The 22,736-nt window shown below is 47.4% G+C and overlaps 3 protein-coding genes across 5 annotated transcripts in view; 1 reads left to right on the top strand and 2 right to left on the bottom strand.

Annotated features, from left to right (window-relative positions):
• Window positions 1-800: 800 nt before the first annotated feature.
• On the bottom strand, window positions 801-5,572 carry LOC125948610 (exportin-6). The gene is made up of 5 exons (XM_049674859.1): window positions 5,249-5,572; window positions 3,847-5,160; window positions 3,316-3,743; window positions 1,787-3,242; window positions 801-1,643 (listed from the first exon to the last, which is right to left on the bottom strand). Exons 1-5 carry the CDS (start codon window positions 5,249-5,251, stop codon window positions 1,575-1,577), a joined length of 3,270 nt encoding a protein of 1,089 aa, XP_049530816.1. The 5' UTR covers window positions 5,252-5,572; the 3' UTR covers window positions 801-1,574.
• Window positions 5,573-11,081: 5,509 nt separating this feature from the next.
• On the bottom strand, window positions 11,082-16,470 carry LOC125948731 (gamma-aminobutyric acid receptor subunit alpha-6). 2 transcript variants are annotated; one of them, XM_049675076.1, is made up of 4 exons: window positions 15,779-16,470; window positions 12,910-14,458; window positions 12,479-12,830; window positions 11,082-12,399 (listed from the first exon to the last, which is right to left on the bottom strand). In XM_049675076.1, the coding sequence occupies exons 1-4, from the start codon at window positions 15,907-15,909 to the stop codon at window positions 12,245-12,247; spliced, it is 2,187 nt and encodes a 728-aa protein (XP_049531033.1). In that variant the 5' UTR covers window positions 15,910-16,470; the 3' UTR covers window positions 11,082-12,244. The 2 variants fall into 2 exon arrangements, with proteins under 2 accessions (XP_049531033.1, XP_049531041.1); XM_049675084.1 differs by having other exon boundaries at window positions 12,910-14,278.
• A 2,250-nt stretch (window positions 16,471-18,720) lies between these two features.
• LOC125948832 (gamma-aminobutyric acid receptor subunit beta-like) overlaps window positions 18,721-22,736 on the top strand; it is a 4,144-nt gene continuing 128 nt past the window's right edge. Inside the window, exons 1-10 of one of the 2 annotated variants that reach the window (XM_049675311.1) lie at window positions 18,721-19,073; window positions 19,305-19,464; window positions 20,122-20,354; window positions 20,466-20,569; window positions 20,659-20,726; window positions 20,815-21,187; window positions 21,280-21,395; window positions 21,570-21,957; window positions 22,204-22,437; window positions 22,518-22,736. The exon at window positions 22,518-22,736 is cut by the window's right edge and continues 128 nt beyond it. In XM_049675311.1, coding sequence (XP_049531268.1) covers window positions 20,224-20,354; window positions 20,466-20,569; window positions 20,659-20,726; window positions 20,815-21,187; window positions 21,280-21,395; window positions 21,570-21,957; window positions 22,204-22,437; window positions 22,518-22,690 — 1,587 coding nt within the window. In that variant the 5' untranslated portion in view covers window positions 18,721-19,073; window positions 19,305-19,464; window positions 20,122-20,223 and the 3' untranslated portion in view covers window positions 22,691-22,736. The remainder of the gene's footprint in view (window positions 19,074-19,304; window positions 19,465-20,121; window positions 20,355-20,465; window positions 20,570-20,658; window positions 20,727-20,814; window positions 21,188-21,279; window positions 21,396-21,569; window positions 21,958-22,203; window positions 22,438-22,517) is intronic. The other variant, XM_049675303.1, reaches the window with a different exon arrangement.

Genomic DNA, 22,736 nt, shown 5'->3' with positions numbered 1-22,736 from the left:
CAAACACGGATGCAGTCGTGCGCTCTCGTCGCGATGCTCCAAGCACATTTTAACAAGATTTAATTAAACTTTAAAATTTTATGTTTCTCCTTCTACCAGCCATTCTTCTAATGTCAACCGCTTAGTGACCAGTTTGTCCATTCACAAACATTCGAGCGCAGGACGGTCACGGTTTCGCGCAGATGGCAGTCGGAATTTATCGAACGTCGGGGGCGTCGCGTGAATCATTTTCCAATTGCAAAAATTTTGACACCTCATAAACTGGACATCAACAACAGGAGCAACAATTGTCGAATAAAGTATGTGAATGTATTAAGGTACAGGATGCGCCATTTAGACAAGACCTATTTAAATGTTAAATAACTTCACCATTTTTCGGCCGAGTCGAACAAATCGGCAAGACTCTGAAACGTCAGTCTATGCCATTTTAGTCATGAGTCGATTCACGCCAAAAGCGCGGGCTGAAATTGTAGCGCTGTACATTGAAAATAATCATTCATTTGTGAAAACTGAAAAATTGAATGTTAAGTGGGATTGGACGAGCCGGTTTTTTTTCTGTGAGGCTATTTAAAGAGTAAGGCTATGCTACTAAACCGAAGACTATTGAAGAACTCAAAGTTTATACCATATCAAAAATAGCTGATGTTACGCCTGAAATATTATCGAAAACAATGCAAAAATCCCCTAAAAGGACCGTATTTTGTGTATCCCATAGAGGTGGCCATTTGATCAAAATTAAATTCTGAGTGAATTAACAATAAATGGCATTGTACACCCTAAATAATCATGATCATTTTCCAAAATTGGCTGAAAAATGGCGGAGTTGTTAAACATTTAAATAGATCCTGTCTAGATGACGCACCCTGTACATCTCACATTTTGACGTGCCGTGTATCTCACATTTTGACATCCGATTATCGTTAGATTATCTTCTAGAGTTTTTAAAACCGACACTAAATTTCCAATAATGATGTACTGTGTACCAAGATTTTGAGAACAAGCTATCAATCCTTTTTGGCACAATTTGTTTCATTCGAACAGCTATTAGAAATATTAAACCATCATTGGCTAATTTTGAGAATTACTTAGGTTTTCCGTGCATTATAAAAATTAAAGACTCGCCAACAGTTCTATGCTTTCAAATGGTTTCGGAATTTTTATGACATCTAGCGTTCTCCATTTAGCATTGTATTAGCATATTTTGTATTTATTATATTAGGATGTCACATCTGCGCTTGTCAATATCTATTAGACATGTATCTGACTGACAAGCAACAAAACAAAAAGAACTGTTTGAGCATAGAAGCAGTAAGAGATTCGTTTCAATATGCCATAGGTCTACACTTCTAATTGAAATTGGCCTAATTGAAATGTATGTTTTTAAATATACGATACCTCCGTAATTTTGTTTGATACACCTGGATCCTAACAATTGGCGAACAAAAACGGGACGAAGCAAATTTTAGCGCTAGGTGCCATAAATAAAGTTGAGTAAGACGCCATATTTTCCGTTTAAGGCCTCCACACAGGACCATAGAACGTCGTAACAGAGAAAATGAACAGACCCTATCCGGTTAGTGGCTTTGTTGTATGTGCATATCGTGAATGAAGGTTTCCAAAAGCTGCACAAACGTTGGGTAATCCTGAAAACGAAAGACGAAGCAAAACATGGTATCAGACCTTATATGGAACACACACACACACACACACACACACACACACACACACACACACACACACACACACACACACACACACACACACACACACAATTTCTTTCGCTTACCGTTGCTTTCATCACTGCATTTAGCTCGTTTGCTGCGTCCGGTGTGAGCAGCAAAGATTGGATGGCTCGGTCCAGCTGATCCTGCTTACAATCGTCGCCTGTTCGAGTCATAGAGTAAAGCAGGTTCATTATAGGACCAGAATAAAGCATTCCGTCAGCAGCAACCAGCTTCTGCAGTAGCGTTGTCACAAAGGAAGCGAGGAACTGCGTACGGAAGGCTGGTAACTGAAACAATTGCCAGCGTTCCTGGATTGCTTGCATCGAATGGAGCACCTCGTTAATAAGCTGAACATCGCTCGATCCCATGATAACTAGGCCATAGCTGTTCAGGATCGCCTCAAGCCGTCTTTGAGGAACTTGCGCAGCGACTGAATCAGCACCACCGGCGTTAGAGGATGGCCGAAACAGTTCAAATCTTTCGTGCAGCAACGAGTGAAAATTTTTAAACAATGCCTGGCAGACTTCATCCCGCAATTTTTCGTCTACAATCGCTTCGCTTTGGTCCCGGAACAATGGCCATATCGTAAAAACACTAAATTCAATTATTTCGGGCATTAGGTCACGATAGCTACGCGGGTGATCCACGATTAACTGAAAGATGCCCAGCAACGTGCTGACGGATTGCAAACGATGACTGGTCGCCGTAGCACTCTCAAATCGGTCAACGAACACGCGCACGATGACACGCAAGAAAGTTTCACCCAGTTGCACCTGAAGCACGTTGATCACGCTGTGAGAAAAATCTAGCAACTGACGCGTGAAGGCAGTGGTGCCGGTACTCTGTCCAGCAACGCAAATCGCTTGATACAACCCCAGCACCTTCTCAATGATGGGCCGATAAGCATTTACGAGCCGTTCTTTCACCACTCCGTTGTAATCGGAAAAGTTCTCGATCAAATCTGTTAGATAGATGATCTCTAACTTTATGCCGGCCATAGTGCCCACTATGGTATTTCGCAGTCCTGCCGTTTGATGCTCTTCCTCTGATTGCACTCCAGCGGTGAGCAAACGACACCAATCCGGATTGGATGGATCGAGACGAAGCAAATCTTGGGCCATTATGAGTACGTACTGATCTAAAAGATGTACGTGTTTCTGGCACACTGCAGGATCCTCGTTGACTGGATGTATCCATGGGCTGACGAAGCATCTGCAGATGGCCTTATTTAGTCGCTTCGCACTGAAAACATCGAGGTGTAAAAGCTTAGTTGAGTACAGCGGTTCCATGCACTCCAACAAGCATTGCGTGAGATGCCGTTTGCTGCTCGCGTGGCAGAGGAAATTCGCAGCTGCCATAGCCAATAAATTCCATTGGCTCTGATCTAAACGCTCGAGCGGTGCCAACAATCTAGCAACATGCATAAAGAGCTGCACAATGTACGCATTATGTGGTGACGCTTCCGTTCCGGAACCAAACTGAAGCAGCGACTGCAGGCACATCAACAGCTGGGCGGTACTGTAGTAAAAGAAGGAGAAAGCATAAATGAGTAATTACACACGCTTATGGAGCCCGCTGCATTAACTCTTACATATGAACAAAATCTCGCGCTAGGGATGGGCCAGCGCGGCAGAAGAACCGATCAGCGGGCACTTCGTCGGTAATGGCCAGAAAAAGGCACAGCTGATCAGAAATCACCCAATCGATGGAGGCATCAACCGACTGATATCTGCCACGTAGTGGGGCACACAGCCGCACTAGCATCTGGCATATGCTGGAAAAATCCCTCAACTGGAACCGGATCCGCGTGAAATTTGCCGGGTCAACCAATTCCGGTGGCGTGCTAGGGGTGCGCAACCGATTTAGGATTTTGCACATCTCAAAAACCTTCTGATAAGGAAGGGTTGTGTTAGCGATGACCTCGAACACGATATTGGTAATGTAAACTGGTTGGTATTGGGCAATCAGTTCTACCAAGTCCAGACATTGATTATAATAATGTTGCAGCTCCGTTTCCATCTATCGTCGGAGGGAATTGAGTTATAAAAACAAAACAGGATTAATGAATACTCTGGGTAAAACACAAGATTGGTCCAAAGTCTAAAGGGTGGTGGACACATACATTATCATCTAACTCTGTGTTGTCGAGCGATTGGAGTAGTTGCTTACTATCGTTATGGAACAGCATACGGGATAGTGTGTAGCTTCCGACCACCTGGATCGCATTGCCGATCGTATGTAACAGCTCCTTATTTACAAGCACCCTGCCCGTTCCATGTTGCCACACGTCGCGCGGTGTGACGTCGAGACCATTCTCTTCCGGACCACTGCGGACGATCGGACGCCAGCAACTAAGCCGATCGGAGAACGCGAGCGCACCATACGCACTGAATGTGAACGTGTGCAAGTTCTGCAGCAATTCCGCCGCTGGAAAGTCTTTGTCGTTGAATCGTTGGCACCAGTCGCGTTCGACGAGCAAGCGCACGAGATCAGTCAGCTTATCCTGGTACATCTCATCTACCTGCCAGACATTGGGCTGGGCGAGTAGAGGTAGTATCGCACCCACCATTGCGGCCCGCTGTGGGAATACTTTATGACTATACAGCAACTCGGCTAGCGTCGATAGTGCAGCAATCGCAATGTCTATGTATGTTTCTACGCATTGCGCCAAGGTTGCGATGCTACACAGCAGTGTGTCCTGCATACCTGTTAGTGGGGCCCAAGTGAAAAACTGCTGTAACGTTTGCAGTAGCTCCATCGTGTGCTGCTCCGTGCGTTTGAGCTCAACCAAACCGGCTGTATGATGGCCTGAGGTGGGGTCCGAATGCTGAATGCTGTGATTGTGTTTCAGTTGCTGGGCGAAAAAGGCACAATGCTCGGTCAGTTTCGCGAGCAGCTGTGGAATGTGTTGATTGATGGCGTTCGCAAACCGCTTTTGTCGGTCGCTCGATACATTGGTGTGATTTCGCGTTATCACATCACCGGTGGCGCGGCATAGCGTCAGCCCGAGGTTAAACTTCACCTGCAGTAGTTGCAATAGATCATCCAGGTATTGTGGATTCTCGTCGGGGAACTGACGCAGACCGATCATTGCTACAAGTTGTGCAACTTTCTCACGTTGCAGGGCGGGCACATCAATCTCATAACCTGAGTAGAGAGCATATAGCGCATCACGTAGCTGAAGACGTTCGATCGGAGTCAGTTCGCTCCAACGGTGTGTTACGGTATTCTCTACCGTCAGTACGGAAAAGAACCATAAATACTGATTCATGAAATTATTCATGTTCGTTAAGCAGAACTGCCAAGTAAAGCTAGTTTTTTGTAGCTCGCGCATCTCCGCCTCGAGCGCTTGCTTCTCTGCATTCGATGTTTCCGGGTGGAAAAAGCGCGTTACCAAATACTCGACGCGAGCGTGTTCCGTCCCGGTGTTTGAAGACTGTATCGTCGCCATCGGTATAGTTGAAAGTCAAACGAACAGGTGGTAAGTTCTTTGCTACGGAATCCACCCATCTACTCCCACTTACCATCTCGGGGTGCTGACAAGTCCTAGTAACTATCTTACGCGAAATACGAGGTTGAGTTTCGTCTATCGGAGGGTGTCGCAACCGCGTTCGAAACGAGGGAGAAGGCAGCTGATAACAAACTCGTGGCTAACTGTATGCATAACCTCCCGGTGTTTATCTACTATCTGCTAGTCGGTACTGGATTTCAATTAACTGCCTCCAATTTACCCGAGAATCCGAGGCAAATACGGACTCGAGCGGTAACACACAACTCCTCCTAAATACTCATTTTCAGGGAATGTACATCCATCTCTTACTCGCAAGCTTGCGTCTCGTGTAAATGATTATGGGGTAAAACCAAGGTACTTTAAAAAGACAGGTAGCTTCTTAACCGCTTTGACAGGTCACCATTTTGAATTTGTTTGACATTCATAGCAGGGCGCTTTTTTCAACAAAACCACGTGAGTTTCAAGAAGAAGAAGAAGAAGATATGGGCAAGTTTGGTGGTTTTATCAGGGAAAGTACCTGATTTCACTCTTTTGCGAATGTTTAAATGATTCATCTCACTATTTAAGATCAATCGAGCAACCGAGTTATGTTTTACAGCGAGTGAGCACGGTCCAGGAACGCTAGCTAGCTCTTGTTCTAGGCCGGGTGGCAAGACCTACAGACCGATACCATATTGAAACACTAGGAAGAATTTTGAGAATATTTGCATAAACTTCAACTTTCGTGCCACTTTTCGTGAATTTGAACTGTCGTAATACCACAGAAAAGCGAAAACAGCTCCGAAAAGAGCGTTCCCGAAGTAAACATCCCACCATCCCGTGAATGTCAAACTCTGAAGTTTTTTCTAAAATACGATCGAGGATTTGTTCTGGATAAAGCTACCTGTCTTTTTAAAGTACCTTGCCTTGGCGGCAACACATACCGGTTGCGGCGCGTGCCGCGCGGCACGGCCGTTATAGCGTTGAACCTATCGATATAAACCAAACAATGTTTACGAAAACACGAATTGTTAACGAAAACAAAATATTAAATTTCTATTAATTATCATATTATACTATACATATTATTATCAATAACATGATTCCATGATCACAATGCAAACACTCATTTTGTTTACATCTAACTGCCAAATCAAATCCACCGAATTTCGCCGCGGTTCGCCGCGTTTCGCCGCGTCAAAATGCAAACTTTTGCATTTGGCCGCAAGGTCCGCAAGGATCCGCACGCGCCGTCCGCGTGCGGTATGTGTTGCCCAGTACAATCCCATACATTCTATTCGTACGCGGCGAAACGTTCCGCACGCGCCGCTTGCGGTCTGTGGCAGGCTTATAGGTGCTGCCAGACGGAGCGTAAATTTACAAATTAATAGCCGTGGCCACACGGGGCGAAAACTCTAGCGCAAACGAAAAAATTAATGCCAAAACGGTTTCGCTTAACCCTTACACGCTGTCAAACTTTTATACGTCCGCGGACTTTTTCGCTGAACCCTTGACGCTATCGAACGCTTTATTTACGAAAATGTAGGTTCTTTTCGTATTGTTTTTGCATTTTTAATATAAATATAACAGCAACAGCAACAAAATCGTTAAAAACTGCAAAATTTATTCGGAAATCAACTTCAGCGGCCAAAACACAGATGAAAACAATACGTTTGACATTTCGGCATAAATTTTCGGGTTTTTACGCCTGCCACACGAAGCGAAAACATTTTGGCATTAATGTGCAAATTTGCGCGCAAATTTTCGCTCCGTGTGGCAGCATCTAATAGCCTGCCACAGACCGCAAGCGGAGCTTGCGGCGCGGACGGAACGGTTCGCCGCGGAAGAAGCGGCAACACATACCGGATGCGGTGCGTGCGGCGCGGCACGGCCGTTATAGCGTTGAACCTATCGATATAAACCAAACAATGTTTACGAAAACACGAATTGTTAACGAAAACAAGATATTACATTTCTATTACTTATCATATTATTCTATACATATTATTATCAATAACATGATTCCATGATCACAATGCAAACACTCATTTTGTTTACATCCAACTGCCAAATCAAATCCACCGGATTTCGCCGCGGTTCGCCGCGGTTCGCCGCGTTTCGCCGCGTCAAAATGCAAACTTTTGCATTCTGCCGCAAGGTCCGCAAGGATCCGCACGCGCCGTCCGCGTGCGGTATGTGTTGCCCAGTACAATCCCATACATTCTATTCGTACGCGGCGAAACGTTCCGCACGCGCCGCTTGCAGTCTGTGGCAGGCTAATGCCAAAACGTTTACGCTTCGTGTGGCAGGGGCAAGGTACTTTAAAAAGACAGGTAGCTTTATCCAGAACAAATCCTCGATCGTATTTTAGAAAAAACTTCAGAGTTTGACATTCACGGGATGGTGGGATGTTTACTTCGGGAACGCTCTTTTCGGAGCTGTTTTCGCTTTTCTGTGGTATTACGACAGTTCAAATTCACGAAAAGTGGCACGAAAGTTAAAGTTTATGCAAATATTCTCAAAATTCTTCCTAGTGTTTCAATATGGTATCGGTCCGTAGGTCTTGCCACCCGGCCTAGAACAAGAGCTAACTAGCGTTCCTGGACCGTGCTCACTCGCTGTAAAACATAACTCGGTTGCTCGATTGATCTTAAATAGTGAGATGAATCATTTAAACATTCGCAAAAGAGTGAAATCAGGTACTTTCCCTGATAAAACCACCAAACTTGCTCATATCTTCTTCTTCTTCTTCTTAAAACTCACGTGGATTTGTTGATAAAAGCGCCCTGCTATGAATGTCAAACAAATTCAAAATGGTGACCTGTCAAAGCGGTTAAGAAGCTACCTGTCTTTTTAAAGTACCTTGGGTAAAACGGAAGAATAGCCCCCGTGAACTTCTCGCTTAACTGTCATTCTGGGATTTCGCCGCAATATGTTGGCAACCTTGCCAAAAAGTCAACCTAACAAATGCGCCAGAAAGAGAAAGACCAAACTTTGAAAGAACGACACAGCTATAGCTTACCACAGGCGAAATTAAAGTAGGGGCGAAGGTTTTTCAAAACTCAAATTCAAATCCAACGGGCACGCAGCAACATACACGACGTGTAAATTATGATTCTTTTGGAAAAAAAACCCACTATTAACACCTGCTATCACGTGAGTGTTTTTTTTGCTCACGAGACTAAGACTTCAAAACATAAATTAAGGTATTAGCAGAGTGATGAGGAGGCATTTTATGCAATAGACTTTTGTTTATCATTTCAGAAGTGTTTTCCTGTCCCTCCCCGTCCTTCTAAATATCATAATTTTCGTTTTAAAGTTTTCCACCACCGTCAACCAAAGTTCTTGTTGAACGGTGTTGCGCTTCAGCATCGAGTAAAGCGGAGCTAGCAGCTGCTGGTTGGACGCAGTGTTCCAGCTTAAGCGCATGCTCCCATCGCTTTTCCACTCTGTCGGAATATAATGAATAGAGTTAAAATTATTACAATTAATTCCATGAGGAACGCTCCACATGATCATCGTTGCGCATGCTTTGTTTACCAACAAAGTGACCATGCTGTGAAAGAACGGCACCAGCGTAATATGATTATCTCTTTCACTCCAGTGGTTTAAGCATGCGGTAATTAAAATTAACTTTCGCCCGAAATAAACGATAAAAAGTTCACGGGGGCTAATCTTCCGTTTTACCTATATTTCTATAAATTATCATATTATACTATGCATATTATTATCAATAACATGATTCCGTGATCACAATGCAAACACTCATTTTGTTTAGTTCTAACTGCCAATTCAAATCCACCGGATTTCGTCGTGGTTCGCCGCGTTTCACCACGTTTCGCCACGTCAAAATGCAAACTTTTGCATTTTGCCGCATGGACCGCACGGATCCGCACGCACCGCTTGCGTGCGGTATGTGTTGCCCAGTACAATCCCATACATTCTATTCGTACGCGGCGAAACGTTCCGCACGCACCGCTTGCGGTCTGTGGCAGGCTTAAGGGGGGGCTTTGGTTATTTCGAGTCAAAAACAGGGTTATTTTTGCCGATTTTTTGTGAAGAAACCAGTCAACTTTAATTTTTCAAAATAATCTCATATTAAACTACATCTTTTCAAGAATATTTGGTTCTATTTTGGGGAAGATTTGTTCAAAACTACGGTCATGGCATCCAATCTAGAAAGGCAAGTTTGCAAAAATGTACTTTTTGCGGTGCCCATCGTAGCCACGTGCTGGGTCTTCAGAAATATACAAATGAATAATCCTTTGTTAGATTATAAGTTTATCCAGGTAGCCCCGTCGAGTTTTTGTTAAATTTCCCATTTTTCGATTTTTGGCAGATTTTTTAAGTTGAAAAAGTGATGCTTTTTTCAATGTTGCCTCAAAAACCGAGCTTTACATAATTTAAAAAAAGGTAAAAGACTGAAATAGGCCCCCCCACTCACGGTGAGTTACTGAGTGACCGAAAAATCGCTGTTTTACTGGTAAAATGTAACTTTTCTACCCCTCCCCCCTCCCCTAATACATTTATTTACGTTTCCGCATATTTTTATGAAGGTTTGCTTATCTAAAAAGTGGTAATTAACGATTTTTCCGGTCACTCAGTAACTCACCGTGAGTGGGGGGACCTATTTCAGTCTTTTACCTAAAAAAATATGGTAAAAGACTGAAATAGGTCCCCCACTTACGGTGAGTTACTGAGTGACCGGAAAAATCGTTAATTACCACTTTTTAGATAAGCAAACCTTCATAAAATATGAGGAAATGTAAATAAATGTATTAGGGGAGGGGGGAGTGGTGGAAAAGTTACATTTTACCAGTAAAACAGCGATTTTTTCGGTCACTCAGTAACTCACCGTGAGTGGGGGGGCCTATTTCAGTCTTTTACCAAATCGTTAGGTAAAAGACTGAAATAGGCCCCCCCACTCACGGTGAGTTACTGAGTGACCGAAAAAATCGTTGTTTTAATGGTAAAATGTAACATTTCCACCCCTCCCCCCTCCCCTAATACATTTATTTACGTTTCCGCATATTTTTATGAAGGTTTGCTTATCTAAAAAGTGGTATTTAACGATTTTTTCGGTCACTCAGTAACTCACCGTGAGTGGGGGGGGCCTATTTCAGTCTTTTACCAATCGTTAATTACCACTTTTTAGACAAACAAACCTTCATAAAAATATGTGGAAACGTATTTTATGGTCACTCAGTAACTCACCGTGAGTGGGGGGCCTATTTCAGTCTTCTACCGTTTTTCTTTTATCCTGCTTTGTGTTTATCCTACTAAGTATAGCTTACAAATTAGTACAGAGACGTAGTCGTATCGTGTACTGTGAACATTAAGTGATGATTATTTACTTTTGCGTAGCTTAAGCTTCGGCCTCAAATGTATGCTATGGCGGTTGCTACTAACTGCTAATGGGTAAGCTCGTCGAATTGACTGTTGTGTTTTTTTAAATATCGGAACGGATCAGAACTTTAGCTTTCGGAACGGATCATCGTGAGTAAATGCCCCCTATACATAGTGAACCACATCATATTGCATGGCGCACTGCGGTTCGACCCACGGCATACTTTGGCTTATTATGCCAGAAAGGTTCAGTTCCGGATCTGCTCTTTGTCTCAGTCTAGTCTGCGAATAAAGCATTCGCGGTAAAAGACTGAAATAGGCCCCCCCACTCACGGTGAGTTACTGAGTGACCGAAAAAATCGTTAAATACCACTTTTTAGATAAGCAAACCTTCATAAAAATATGCGGAAACGTAAATAAATGTATTAGGGGAGGGGGGAGGGGTGGAAAAGTTACATTTTACCATTAAAACAACGGATTTTTTCGGTCACTCAGTAACTCACCGTGAGTGGGGGGGCCTATTTCAGTCTTTTACCGCATTCGCTTTTTCTAACTCACGCTGCCGTCGAAACTGGTGGTAAGCGCGAGTGAAATAAAATGAAGGCTTTGCTAGCCAACATTACTGAGACAACACAAAAGGTGCATCGCGTTCTTCCTCGTATAATGAGCCGAAACGAATCTTCCTCGTCCGGAACTGAACCATTTTGCCTTACTTACTTACTTATCCGGCGCTACAACCGACGAGCGGTCTTAGCCTGCCACAGAAGATTCCTCCACCGCTCGCGATCGAGCGCCGTAGTCCTCCAAGTCGGTAGTCCTGCTATTCTGGCGTCAATGTCGATACCGTCGCTTCATCTCGATTTGGGCCTACCACGCCCTCTCTGTCCATCCGGAAGGCCTAAGAAGACTTTACGGGCTGGGTCGTCGTCTGCCATTCTCATGACATACCCAGCCCACCGAAGCCGGGCGAGTCTCATGCGCTGCGCGACAGCGAGATCGTCATACAACGCGTATAACTCCGCGTTGTATCGGCTTCTCCATCGTCCCTCCTCACACACGGGGCCAAATATCCTTCTGAGAACTCTCCTCTCGAACGCGGATAAGAGGGTTTCGTCCGTTCTGTACAATGTCCAAGTCTTAGAGACGTATGTGAGCACCGGTACTATATACGTTGTATACAGCGTTGTGTACCGGAACGAACCTACCCCGTATAGTAAACCACAGCAGACGGTGCATCGCAGATCAGAATTAAACCTAATTCATAAAAATGAGAAATAGTGAACGGATTGCAACCTGTGCGACAATTTTCTTTAAAAAAGGCGGGTAGAAATATGCGCTGACTACGGCTTAGTTAATCACGCGGTTTTGATTCCATCAACCCTTTACTCGGAACGGATCGGTCCGGGTAGGTGCCTCCCGGAACTCTCATCACTAAACTGCTCTCTGGTTATGGCGTGCCTCCTAGGCACTCTTCGGGATAGTCCGGCACAGCTTCATGAAACCGATCGGAGAATGGTTTAGAGAGGGAGAGGGGGGGGGGGGGGATTTGTTACGTTGGAAGGCAGGTTTATGCGGGTTTATGCGGGTTAAGGAAGGCTGGTTGATAAGCCGAGCCCATAAAACCGTTTGAGGTTGGGTAGAGGAAGAGAGGTAGATAATTATGTGCTGCCGGTGAGCGCTCGTTTCATACTTCCTTCAGCGGGCTCCAGGTGAAGTCCGCCTGGTATGTGTAGTAGACGAGCCAATAAAGGATGTTGAAGAAAGTGAAGGAAGTCGGGAAGAGGACCCGGGCCGCCTGGTCGATGAGTGAGACGCTGTTGATGTGCCGATTGCCTCCACCTGTCGCAAAAGAGCCAGATCAGAATAATGAATTCGACAAGAGAGCATGCCAAGGGAGCCATCGCACCCCTTGACCTACCACGAGCCGACGCTTCACGCTGGCGCCGCCGACGGAACTGATCGTCGCCGAGAAAGCAGAGCCAAATCTGCTTCCAGGTCGGTTCCTTTGGTGGCTCGGTCTGCGTCGTGCGCTCCATCGTCGATAGATGTGAGGAGGTCGGCTTGAACATGTGCGCCGGATCGTTGTAGATAGGGCAAATGAGCGAGCTGCGTCGACGGGCGGCGATTAACCGCGGCGAGTCATTAATATTAACGCCTGAGCTGACCGCTAGATTCTGGTGCTGCTGCAAGGTCGGCATATCCCGCAGCTCGTCCCCATCCTCCAGATCTTCCCATTCTTCCTCATCCAGTGGGATTTCTCCACTGCCAACCTGCGAAATAAGGGACGGACCGGAAACAGCCACAGCAAGTCAGTCGAAGGCAAAGGCGGTCGCTAGACCATTCACCGACCTTAGTGAAGTAGTGCACACCAGCAAACTCGAGCAGCGTTGCAATACAGTAGAAGAAGCTCATCAGCAGAAACCAATCGAGTGCGGTGGCGTACCGAACTTTCGGCAGATCCGTGCGCGAATCCAAGCTGATGGTGGAGAGCGTCAATACGGTGGTGATGCCGAGACCGACACGATCGCTGGTTGCCTCGCGGTGTATCCAGAACGAGACCCACGATAGCACGACGATCAGGATGCACGGCACGTACACCTGGATCAGGAAGTAGCCGGTGTGGCGCTGCAGATTAAACGAGACGTGCAGCACCGAGAACTCACCCTCACGCCTTATGAAGGTATAGTTCTTTTGGCCAAAGCTAATCAGATCGAATTGGCTCAGCGTCATGCCCGGGACGAAATTAACCGAATCCTCGTCCTTCCACCGGTAGATCAGCTGCTGACGGGAGTAGGCGTAGCTGCCCAGCACCAGCGGGCAGGACTGGCGGTCCATCGGGAAGCTGCGCAGCTGCATCAGGCAGGACGCCTTGATGGTCAGCCGCATCGAGTACAGGATCTCGCCGTCCTGACTCAGTCGTAGCAGCTTGTTCGGCACAGTGATCGTGTGCACGTGCGAGTGCTTGCCGTTGTAGAAGTAGGTATCCGGGCGCCAGATTCGCTCCAACATTTTAATGCTCAGCGACAGGCTCTTGATGGGTCCATGGAAGCTGAGTCGCTTGTCACGCCAGTACTGCCGAAAGTAACAGTCCATGGAGTAGTCCATGTCAAGTTCGGACACCGGCCCCATGCTGCGGATGAGGATGTTTGTCTGAACGACTGTCGGTACACCTTGACCGTGGGTCGGCATCTGCGAGTTCTCATACCGCTTTAGCAGGTTCTCTAGTATTAGTGTGATGTTCTTGCTCAGCACGTCATCCACGGCAGAGCGCCGCTTGAACCGTCGGTCGACCGGCAGTAGACCACTCGGGATGTCACCTGTCCTGCCCAGCAGTTCGCTACCACTCGCTTCCACTGGGTTGCTCTCGGGCACATCGATCGATCGCATACCACTATTACCGTAGATGTAGTACCTTTGGCTACGGTCTCTGACTTGCCCATTAGGCATGCTAGTGTGCAGTGGCAGCGCTGGTTTTCGCTGATCCGATGCTCGGCCACCCAGCGAGAAGTGACGCAGTTTGTGCAGCTGGTCACGCCCCGAAGCGGCAATAAATTTGCTCCCAGCTGCCACCGCCTTTGCCGCCGACGTTGGTTCGAGAGGCAAGAACGCGGAAGGTTCTAGCAGTAGCATCCTATCCGTGATGTCAGAGTCAGAACCGTTGTTATGCGTAATGCCGCGTACACCATGCGATACATTGCCGTTACTGCCGGCCCGTGCGCTATATTGGAGGAGCCGTTCCAGGTTCGGGATGAGATAGAAGAGCATATACTTCCGAGATATAGATTTCACGGGGGACGCGGAAACGTTCCCGGACAGTGAGCTAGTGTGTCCTTGTTCGTTCACACCGCCAACCAGGGAATAGCCGCAAGCCCCTGGTTGTTTTTGTTTTTCTAAGATGCTAGTGAAAAATGGACGTGTAGTGAAGGAAATAAAAATGAAGAAGATTCTTTCTTTCTTTTTCAACTTACGAACCGCACACACAAATAGAGACGCGTACGCGCGTGTGTGTGTGTGTGTGTGTGTGTGTGTGTGTGTGTGTGTGTGTGTGTGTGTGTGTGTGTGTGTGTGTGTGTGTGTGTCTGCTTCCTACTTGCTAGCCGATTTACCAAGCGGTTTGGGCTACTTCTCTTATTCAACCAGGACACCCAACCATTCTTCCCCCTTCATCTACCCTACTACTGACGCCTCAGCACATGGTCTCCAGGCACAAAAGCACCTTCGTTATCAACATCGCACCGCTGTACCTGTTCTGTTCCGCTTGCTCTCCAGCACTCTTCGCTTTTTGGTCTTTGCAGAAAGGCAATGGTAGGCAACCCGCCTACCAGGCTCTACATCTCTAGCAGTCAGATATATAGCAGCGCTTTCCATTCATTGCGCCTCGGCTGCAGCAGCAGCAGTAGTAGTAGCATACTCCTCTCGTACACTACTACGGTAGGTATCGCGGTGCAGGAGCAGGAAATACCCACTTGGATGGTAATTAGACCATTTAAACTGTTCCGCCGAAGAATGCTTGAGAGCGCACCCACTCTTCAGCACGCGTTGTTGCAGTTAGGCGCAATAGGGTTCACCACTCGAGCAATTAGTGCCTAGGGGGTAGTGATTTCGCGTAGCTAACGGAAGATTAAAGAAGAGATGTACGGGACGAGAAAGTGCAGTACAAGGGTAGCAAGAGAGAACAGGATACTAGAATATGCAGTAAGCAAAAGGAGGAATAAGGAGAAAAAGACATCAAGAGTGACTCTATAAGGAAAAATCGATGCAATACGCCTGCATGATAATGATGGTAGATACTCTATCCAGTAGTCACTGGGAGTCTCACTTTCAGCAGCCTTCTCCTTCCGCTTCCATTCTTTGCTCCACTACTATTTTGAAAGGATTTGCTGCAACCGTTAGAGAAAGCAAAAAAACAAACGAACGGAAATATGACCAAATGGCTGAGGTTGCTGGATGGACGAGCGCTACTGGGGTTTACCGTCCTGGGTTTTTCACTTCCTTGACTCTCTTTCTCTCTCCCTGGAGAATATACTGTGCCTTTGAAGGGCAGGAATATTACAGGATGCAGCATCTTAGCTGCAACTAGCTTACTGGGGACTACACTCATGGATAATACTCTAGCGAGTGGATTGGGTTGGTTTGATAGATTTTGATCGGATTTAAAAAATGTGAAATGCGCGCTGAAGGCCCGAAAGCTGTTCGCTATGAGGAGAAAACGAATTACCTGAACAGCAGTGCCAGCGATAGAAGGTGCAACCAATTGCGTGACATTTCCGTTGGAAACACGGGCGGCTTTTTTCGGACGATGGAGTGGACAACTTTGCGTTCGGGCACAGCACAAATACACATTCTCATTTAAAGGACTTCGATAGTTCGCCGGTCTGCCTTTTGCCTTTTGTCGAAAACAACGGATCTAATCTGATCGTGTTGCCACTATCAGTGTTGCCTCTAGCCGTATTTGTGCATATACTATCTATTTTCGATTCATTGTCACATACGTAAAGGGAGTGCGGAAAAGGCCGCAATCAACCCAAAACTGGTATCCCCACAAAGTGAACTGAATTTGTTTACGCAATCTTCCTGTTCCATTCAGCAGAAGAACTTACACCGAAACCGAATCACTTGAGCGACCACTTCGCACCCGATTACGACTCCCTCTACCGCATTTCCCTTGAACCGTGATAACTTCCCTTATAACTATCGGATGGGGGATGGTGCATTTTTAGAGAATCTTCAACTTAAAAAGAAACAAATCAAACCAATTGCTCGCTTGGACAATGGCGAAATAGCAGTGGCGGTTATAGTATCGAAATCAAAAAAGTAAACTCCCGCGGCAGCAAATCGGTGGACGTGCGCCCATTTAGACTTTGCGACAAACTTGGCAGCGCCGGACAGCGGACTGCCGAAGTGCGGTTCTCTGCGCGAACAATTTGAAACTGGCAACGGCCACCAGCATCGCCGCATCTTACATTGCTAGCAAACCGCAAGCAACCGGTACCATAGGTATATATGTGTGTGCATACTATTCATAAAAAGCTTGCGTGGCATGAGGTGTTGCCTCTGGTGCTGCTGCTGCTCATGGTGAAAGGGGTACGAAAGGAGATGCGATCCGCCGTAGTTTGTGCAGGTCCTTGACAAGAGAAGGGAACGGCACTGTCCAGACGAGTCTAGCATGAGCGGTCGCTTTCGGCGCTCTTCTGGCATGCGGCGCGCGCACCGACCATTAAACGACACAACTCCTACACCCACGAACGAACAAGCTAGGCACAAGGACACACAAGAGGAATTTCTTTGGTATGCTAAACGCCAGTAGCTAAGTAAATAGAATGGGGTGGGAGGGGACGGAATAAGATATCAGCGTTTCGCTACTTCACAAGCATTATGGAGTGGCTTCTCGTTGCTTTCTTTCAAAACCACCCACATTACAATGGTGGACGGCCGTTCTTTCCTTCATGCCTCCCGAGCATCGCGGGAGCGCACAGCAGGTCCCCGGTGCATTATCGGATTCCTTTTCGCCGGTGATGTGGAAGGGCAAAGACGATCATGCATGATGCGCACAGCTTCCGCTGAAACGAGCAGATAAAATAGGGAAGGAACAATGCAACACACAAACACATACCTACATACGCGCGCGCGCGCGCACGTCAACATGCCTTGGTTTGTATCCGTTGGCTGGAAGGTACCCAGCTTTTCGCTTTTGCTTAAATTCTTGTCAACCCAACCGCGCGCGGCTCATCCCAAACTCAAAACCTCTTTACATCATCCGAACACACTATCACACTGTGACCCGAAATGTAGTGTATATTCTAACGTTCCACAGGACGTTAGTAGTTCTACCCTACGATCTACACCTATCTCGATTGACACACACATGTTACGTGACACCGAAAACGTACCACACACCCACCCATACACACACATGAACAATCAAACACAGTCGCTAGTGCGGTGCTAGTGTAGCATGACTCGTAACGCCCACCGACAAACTAAGCAGATGGGTTCGGCTCCAGCAATAAAAATAGATGAGAGTGCGCGAATGGATCGCGTATGGTCCATCCATCTGGAAGAGGGGGGGGGGGGGGGGGCTTTGCTACACTCCTGTATATTAACATCAAGCCTCTTCTAGTGCACCAACACTGACCTGGGGGTTTTATGTTGAGCTCTCTCTCGCCTGTGATATAGAGGGTGAGCGCGATCGTTTCTGATTCCTTTTGGAACATGGATGGTGCGAAGGGGAACGGGGCTGGAGGAGGCTGGGACGGGAAGGCAACAGTTGTGACACATATTGCTACATTTCACTTAACCCCCCATAACATTTTCCTCCTCGTATATGCTACACACATAAACATTTAAAAAACGAATCCGTCAGCATGGGCCACCATCAGCGAATCTGGTCATCGAGGTAAGGTCGTTGGCTACTCCGGCCTTCCTATCTTCTAGGCCTTGTTTAGCATATGACTGACACCCCTCATCTGCATTCTTTTTAATCGCCTAGCGTCCGTTTGATCTACATTTTCCGCTAGTTTCCAGCTTCTACGGCATTCCTTTTTTCCCAGAATGGTCGCGGCGTCTTCGGATCATGCCTCGTTCTGAAAAGTATGGTCTAGATTCATGTATCTAGAAGGATACTATGTATTGATGAGGCCGATGGTTTCGTGGGGGAAAAGATGGTGGGGATGATGTTGTAGAGACAGGTGTTTACGCTGTCAAACGCCGCTATCGAACAGCGATATGCGCATGTGCGAACCCATGGGACGAAGAGACATGAGTGTATCCTTCCGCATACCAATTGCTCCAGACGTTGTCTGTGTGTGAGTGTATCTGGGGGGTGTGCAAGCCAGTGAATGCCAAAGAAGCAGTGCGCGGATGCTGCATCGTGCCATATCGCGTCGTCGTCGTCACTACCACGAACAACGTTCCATGCTAACGATGACGTTGGCTCTCTCTCTCTCTCTCTCTCTCTCTCTCTCTCTCTCTCTCTTTCTTTCTCTCTTTCTCTCTCTCATCTCTCTCTCTCTCTCTCTTTTTCTCTCTTCTCCTCCCCCCTCTCTCTTTCTCCCTATTTATCTTTGTGTGTAGATGCTTTGGTCCGGCCTGGTTGTCATCCTTATCGTCTTCGTCGTCATCGTATCGGACTCGCTTAGACGACTACGTTAACTAATCCGATCGGAACGGTGAGTCGTCCAGTCGCATCTAGTCGCCGCCCGTTCTACCAGTCAGGAGGCACAGGTCTCAGTCCCACACCATAGCACAAGAGCAACAGCAGTACTCTGTAGTGTGATTCTGTATATGACTCATCCCCTGTACCCCACGATGGCAATGCAGCCACGGCATGACTTGCTTAGCTAAGTCGCGGCATTCGTAGGCGGGATGGTTCGATTGCTTGTCACGGTTTTCTAACAGGAGGGAAAGGTTTATATGCGAGCGTGTATGTATGTGTGTTTGCGAGTGTGTGACTTGCAGAAGAACGGGTTTTGCTGGACGAAACTGTGCGGCACTCCGGACACAAAAATTCGTAGGTAGGTATTTGATAATTCATGGAAAGTAAAACAAAACTCATTCAGATACTTTTTGTCCGCTCTGCATCTCGCTTTTATTCATATTTCAAGAAGGCAACTCTCTCCTTTCGCTCTCTCTCTCTCTCTCTCTCTCTCTCTCTCTCTCTCTCTCTCTCTCTCTTCTATTTTGCACTCGGTCTCTCTCTGTTTCTGTTTTTTCTCTTTTCGTGCATATCATCCGTATCCTTCAAGATAACCTTCCGAATATCCTCGTACAGCATTCGTCTTCTTCACGTGTCTAAGCTGGTGTGCTGGTAGCGTGTGTAGAAACAAAGATTGTGACGTTGAAATTTGAAAGAAGCATAAGGCAGAAGCACGAGGTCCCGAGTTTCAAGGGATCACAGCACTGGTGGTGAGAAAACGGGAGGGTGCAGTCCCACCCTTCAATGACATCACCTAATAGCTATCAATCCTGCCCCATCACCGAACCCTCATACCGTCTAGCGGATTGTTTACATAACGCGCTGCTGATCTCTCAGATCTAATTATGTAACGCACGTCAATCAACCGGATCAGCTGTAGCTTCAACTAGCTCAATTAATCGCGGAGCGACTGTAAAAGGTCCTGCTGCAGCTCATCCCTAGATATAATAGACCGACAACGATTGCTAGACGTAGTTAGCGCCGGTGTCGCACTCTGCGCGCGCGCGTGTGTGTGTGTGTGTGGGTAGGGTGGGGGGGGGAGTGTACACGCTTACTTCGTCTGCATGTGAGTCCGCGAACCTATGTTGCTAGTGCATCTCCTAGGTACTTTGTTCTTCGTATAGGGCAAAGCGCGAGAGAGCTGACAAATCCTGGAATCTTGGCAAATCTTCTATACCAATTTCTTTCGTCCGAAACAGCCTCTTCTTTGTGGCCAGACGGTATTATCCGGCACTGTCCTCATTTTTTATTGTCCCTTAGCCGCCGTGTAACAATGTTTCTACGAATTGGAACTAGACCGCCTATTGATAGCAAGCATACCGCAAGATGTTTAAGCCATGTCCCTTCTCTTTCACCCTTGGAACCAGCCAAAGGCACCTACAAGAAGATACCCCCACGAACAAGTTGAGCTGTGTAAGCCGCGCGGTGGCGGTAATAATAGGAGAAGCTATCGGTGGTAAGGTAGTTACATGGTACTAGAACACGCTACACTCAATGGTAGTGTTGCTCGTCCGCTGGGCAAGATGTGGCAATCGGGGCTCCTGCGACTACTGCCGCTGCTTGTACTCTGCTTGGTCCAGATGAACGAGGCTTTGCGCAGGTAAGGTGTGCGTCTGAGGTGCTACAACTCCTGAAACCAGCACCGAGCTTTTTGCTCACCGAGTTGTTATTCTGATGTTGTTGTTCTTCTGCCCCTTTTTTCGGGCAACAGCGTACACCCGAAGTCGATGGCGGCGGGCCGGCTGGAGAACGTTACACAGACAATATCCCGCATACTGGAGGGCTACGACATAAGGCTTCGACCCAACTTTGGCGGTGAGTAGGGGTCTTTAAACTTGTCCATTGTGGGGGTTTGCGTTGTGATAGCGAGGATAACTTATTCCGTTTAACTTTTTTGCTGGTAGGTCAACCACTGCACGTAGGCATGGATCTGACGATAGCGAGCTTCGACGCAATCTCAGAAGTGAATATGGTAAGCGAATCGTGTCCTCTTCCCTCGCCCCGTCCCAACCCGTCCTTGGTTGTCGGAGATGTCAGCATCTCGTATCGCTGTGCCGCAGGACTACACCATCACGATGTACCTCAACCAGTACTGGAAAGACGAGCGTCTAGCGTTTAATGCATACGCGCTATGGGGCGACAATCAGCACGATCACACATCAGGCGGCGACATCATGATCGAGGACGACGGTGCCAACGACGTCATCACGCTGTCCGGCGACTTCGCCGAGAAGATCTGGGTCCCGGATACCTTCTTCGCTAACGACAAGAATAGTTTCCTGCATGACGTGACCGAGCGGAACAAGCTGGTCCGCTTGGCCGGTGACGGTGCGGTGACGTACGGTATGCGCTTCACCACCACCCTCGCCTGTATGATGGATCTGCACTACTATCCGCTTGATTCACAGAATTGCACGGTCGAGATCGAGAGCTGTAAGTCGCTACGCTCGTTCTGAATGCTTGGAAATGTCCCGAACATGCACCCTTTGTCCTATTTTCTTTTTTTTTCCTACCACCCCTTTTAGACGGCTACACGGTGTCGGATGTGGTGATGTACTGGCGCTCGACCCCGATCCGGGGCGTAGAGGAAGCCGAACTGCCCCAGTTCACCATCATCGGCTACGAGACCAATGATCGTAAGGTAAGGAATAAAGAACCGAAGTATCCATCCTATATACCATCCTTCCAGTATACATCCTGGTCTAAATCAGAATCTCTCTCTCTCTCTCTCTCTCACACTCTCTCTCTCTCTCTCTCTCTTTCTCTCTCTCTCTCTTTCTCTCTCTCTCTCTCTCTTTTTTTTCACGAACTGTAGGAGAAACTGGCGACCGGCATCTATCAGCGACTATCGCTGTCGTTCAAGCTGCAGCGCAACATCGGCTACTTTGTGTTTCAGACCTACCTACCCAGCATTCTGATCGTGATGCTGTCCTGGGTGTCGTTCTGGATAAACCATGAGGCGACGTCGGCCCGCGTCGCGCTCGGTATCACCACCGTGCTGACGATGACAACCATCAGCACGGGCGTGCGGAGCTCTTTGCCACGCATCTCCTACGTCAAGGCGATCGACATCTATTTGGTGATGTGCTTCGTCTTCGTATTCGCCGCTCTTCTTGAGTACGCCGCGGTCAACTACACATACTGGGGGGCCCGGGCAAAAAAGAAGTGCAAAAAAAACAAGGATGCAGAGCGGAAGGTGTTCGGTAGGTGGAACGCTAACGCGGATTAAAAGTCCTTGAACGAAACAGTTCAACTCTCTCTCCTCTCTCTCTCTCTCTCTCTCTCTTCTTTCTCTCTCCTCTCTCTCTCTCTCTTCTTTCTCTCTCCTCTCTCTCTCTTTCTCTCTCTCTCTCTTCTTTCTCCCTCCTCTCTCTCTCCTATCTTTCACTCACTGTCTCCTTTTATGTTTCTTTCTTTCTGTATCTCTCTTTCTCTCTGTTTTCTTGTAGGCAAGACGGAGAAGACCACCTGTTCGACGGACGACATCATCGAGCTACAGGATATACGAATGAGCCCGATAGCATCTTTGCGCAACCGTCACTACCCGAACTCTGCTGCGGCCTCTAGTGATAGTGCGAGCGCGGCTGAAACCGTGGATTCGGCCAAGTTCCCGCCGAGTTTCCGGATCGCCCGCTCATACGGCTCGACCACTCGCAGCGGTCTCCGGTATCGTAATGCGCGTGGTAGGTATCCAGCGTACCAGAGCTTACCGGGAAGGGGAATTCGTAAGATTAACCGCGCAACTTCACTGCTCTGGTTACAGCTCAGGGCCGGCCAAAAATGCTGCACGCGATCAAGCGCGGGGCCTCAGTCATCAAGGCGTCGATACCAAAGATCAAGGACGTGAACGTGATCGATAAATACTCGCGTGTCATCTTTCCCGTCAGTTTCGCCGCCTTTAACGCGGGCTACTGGATCTTCTATGTGCTGGAGTGACCGGTTACTACCGCCGTCTAGGGACATCGAAATGTTCTGCACAGAT

This window comes from Anopheles darlingi, chromosome X (assembly GCF_943734745.1).
Source record: "Anopheles darlingi chromosome X, idAnoDarlMG_H_01, whole genome shotgun sequence".
Taxonomy (NCBI): Eukaryota; Metazoa; Arthropoda; class Insecta; order Diptera; family Culicidae; genus Anopheles; species Anopheles darlingi.
The sequence above is the reverse complement of the archived record's forward strand: the minus strand, read 5'-3'. Positions and strand labels throughout refer to the sequence as shown.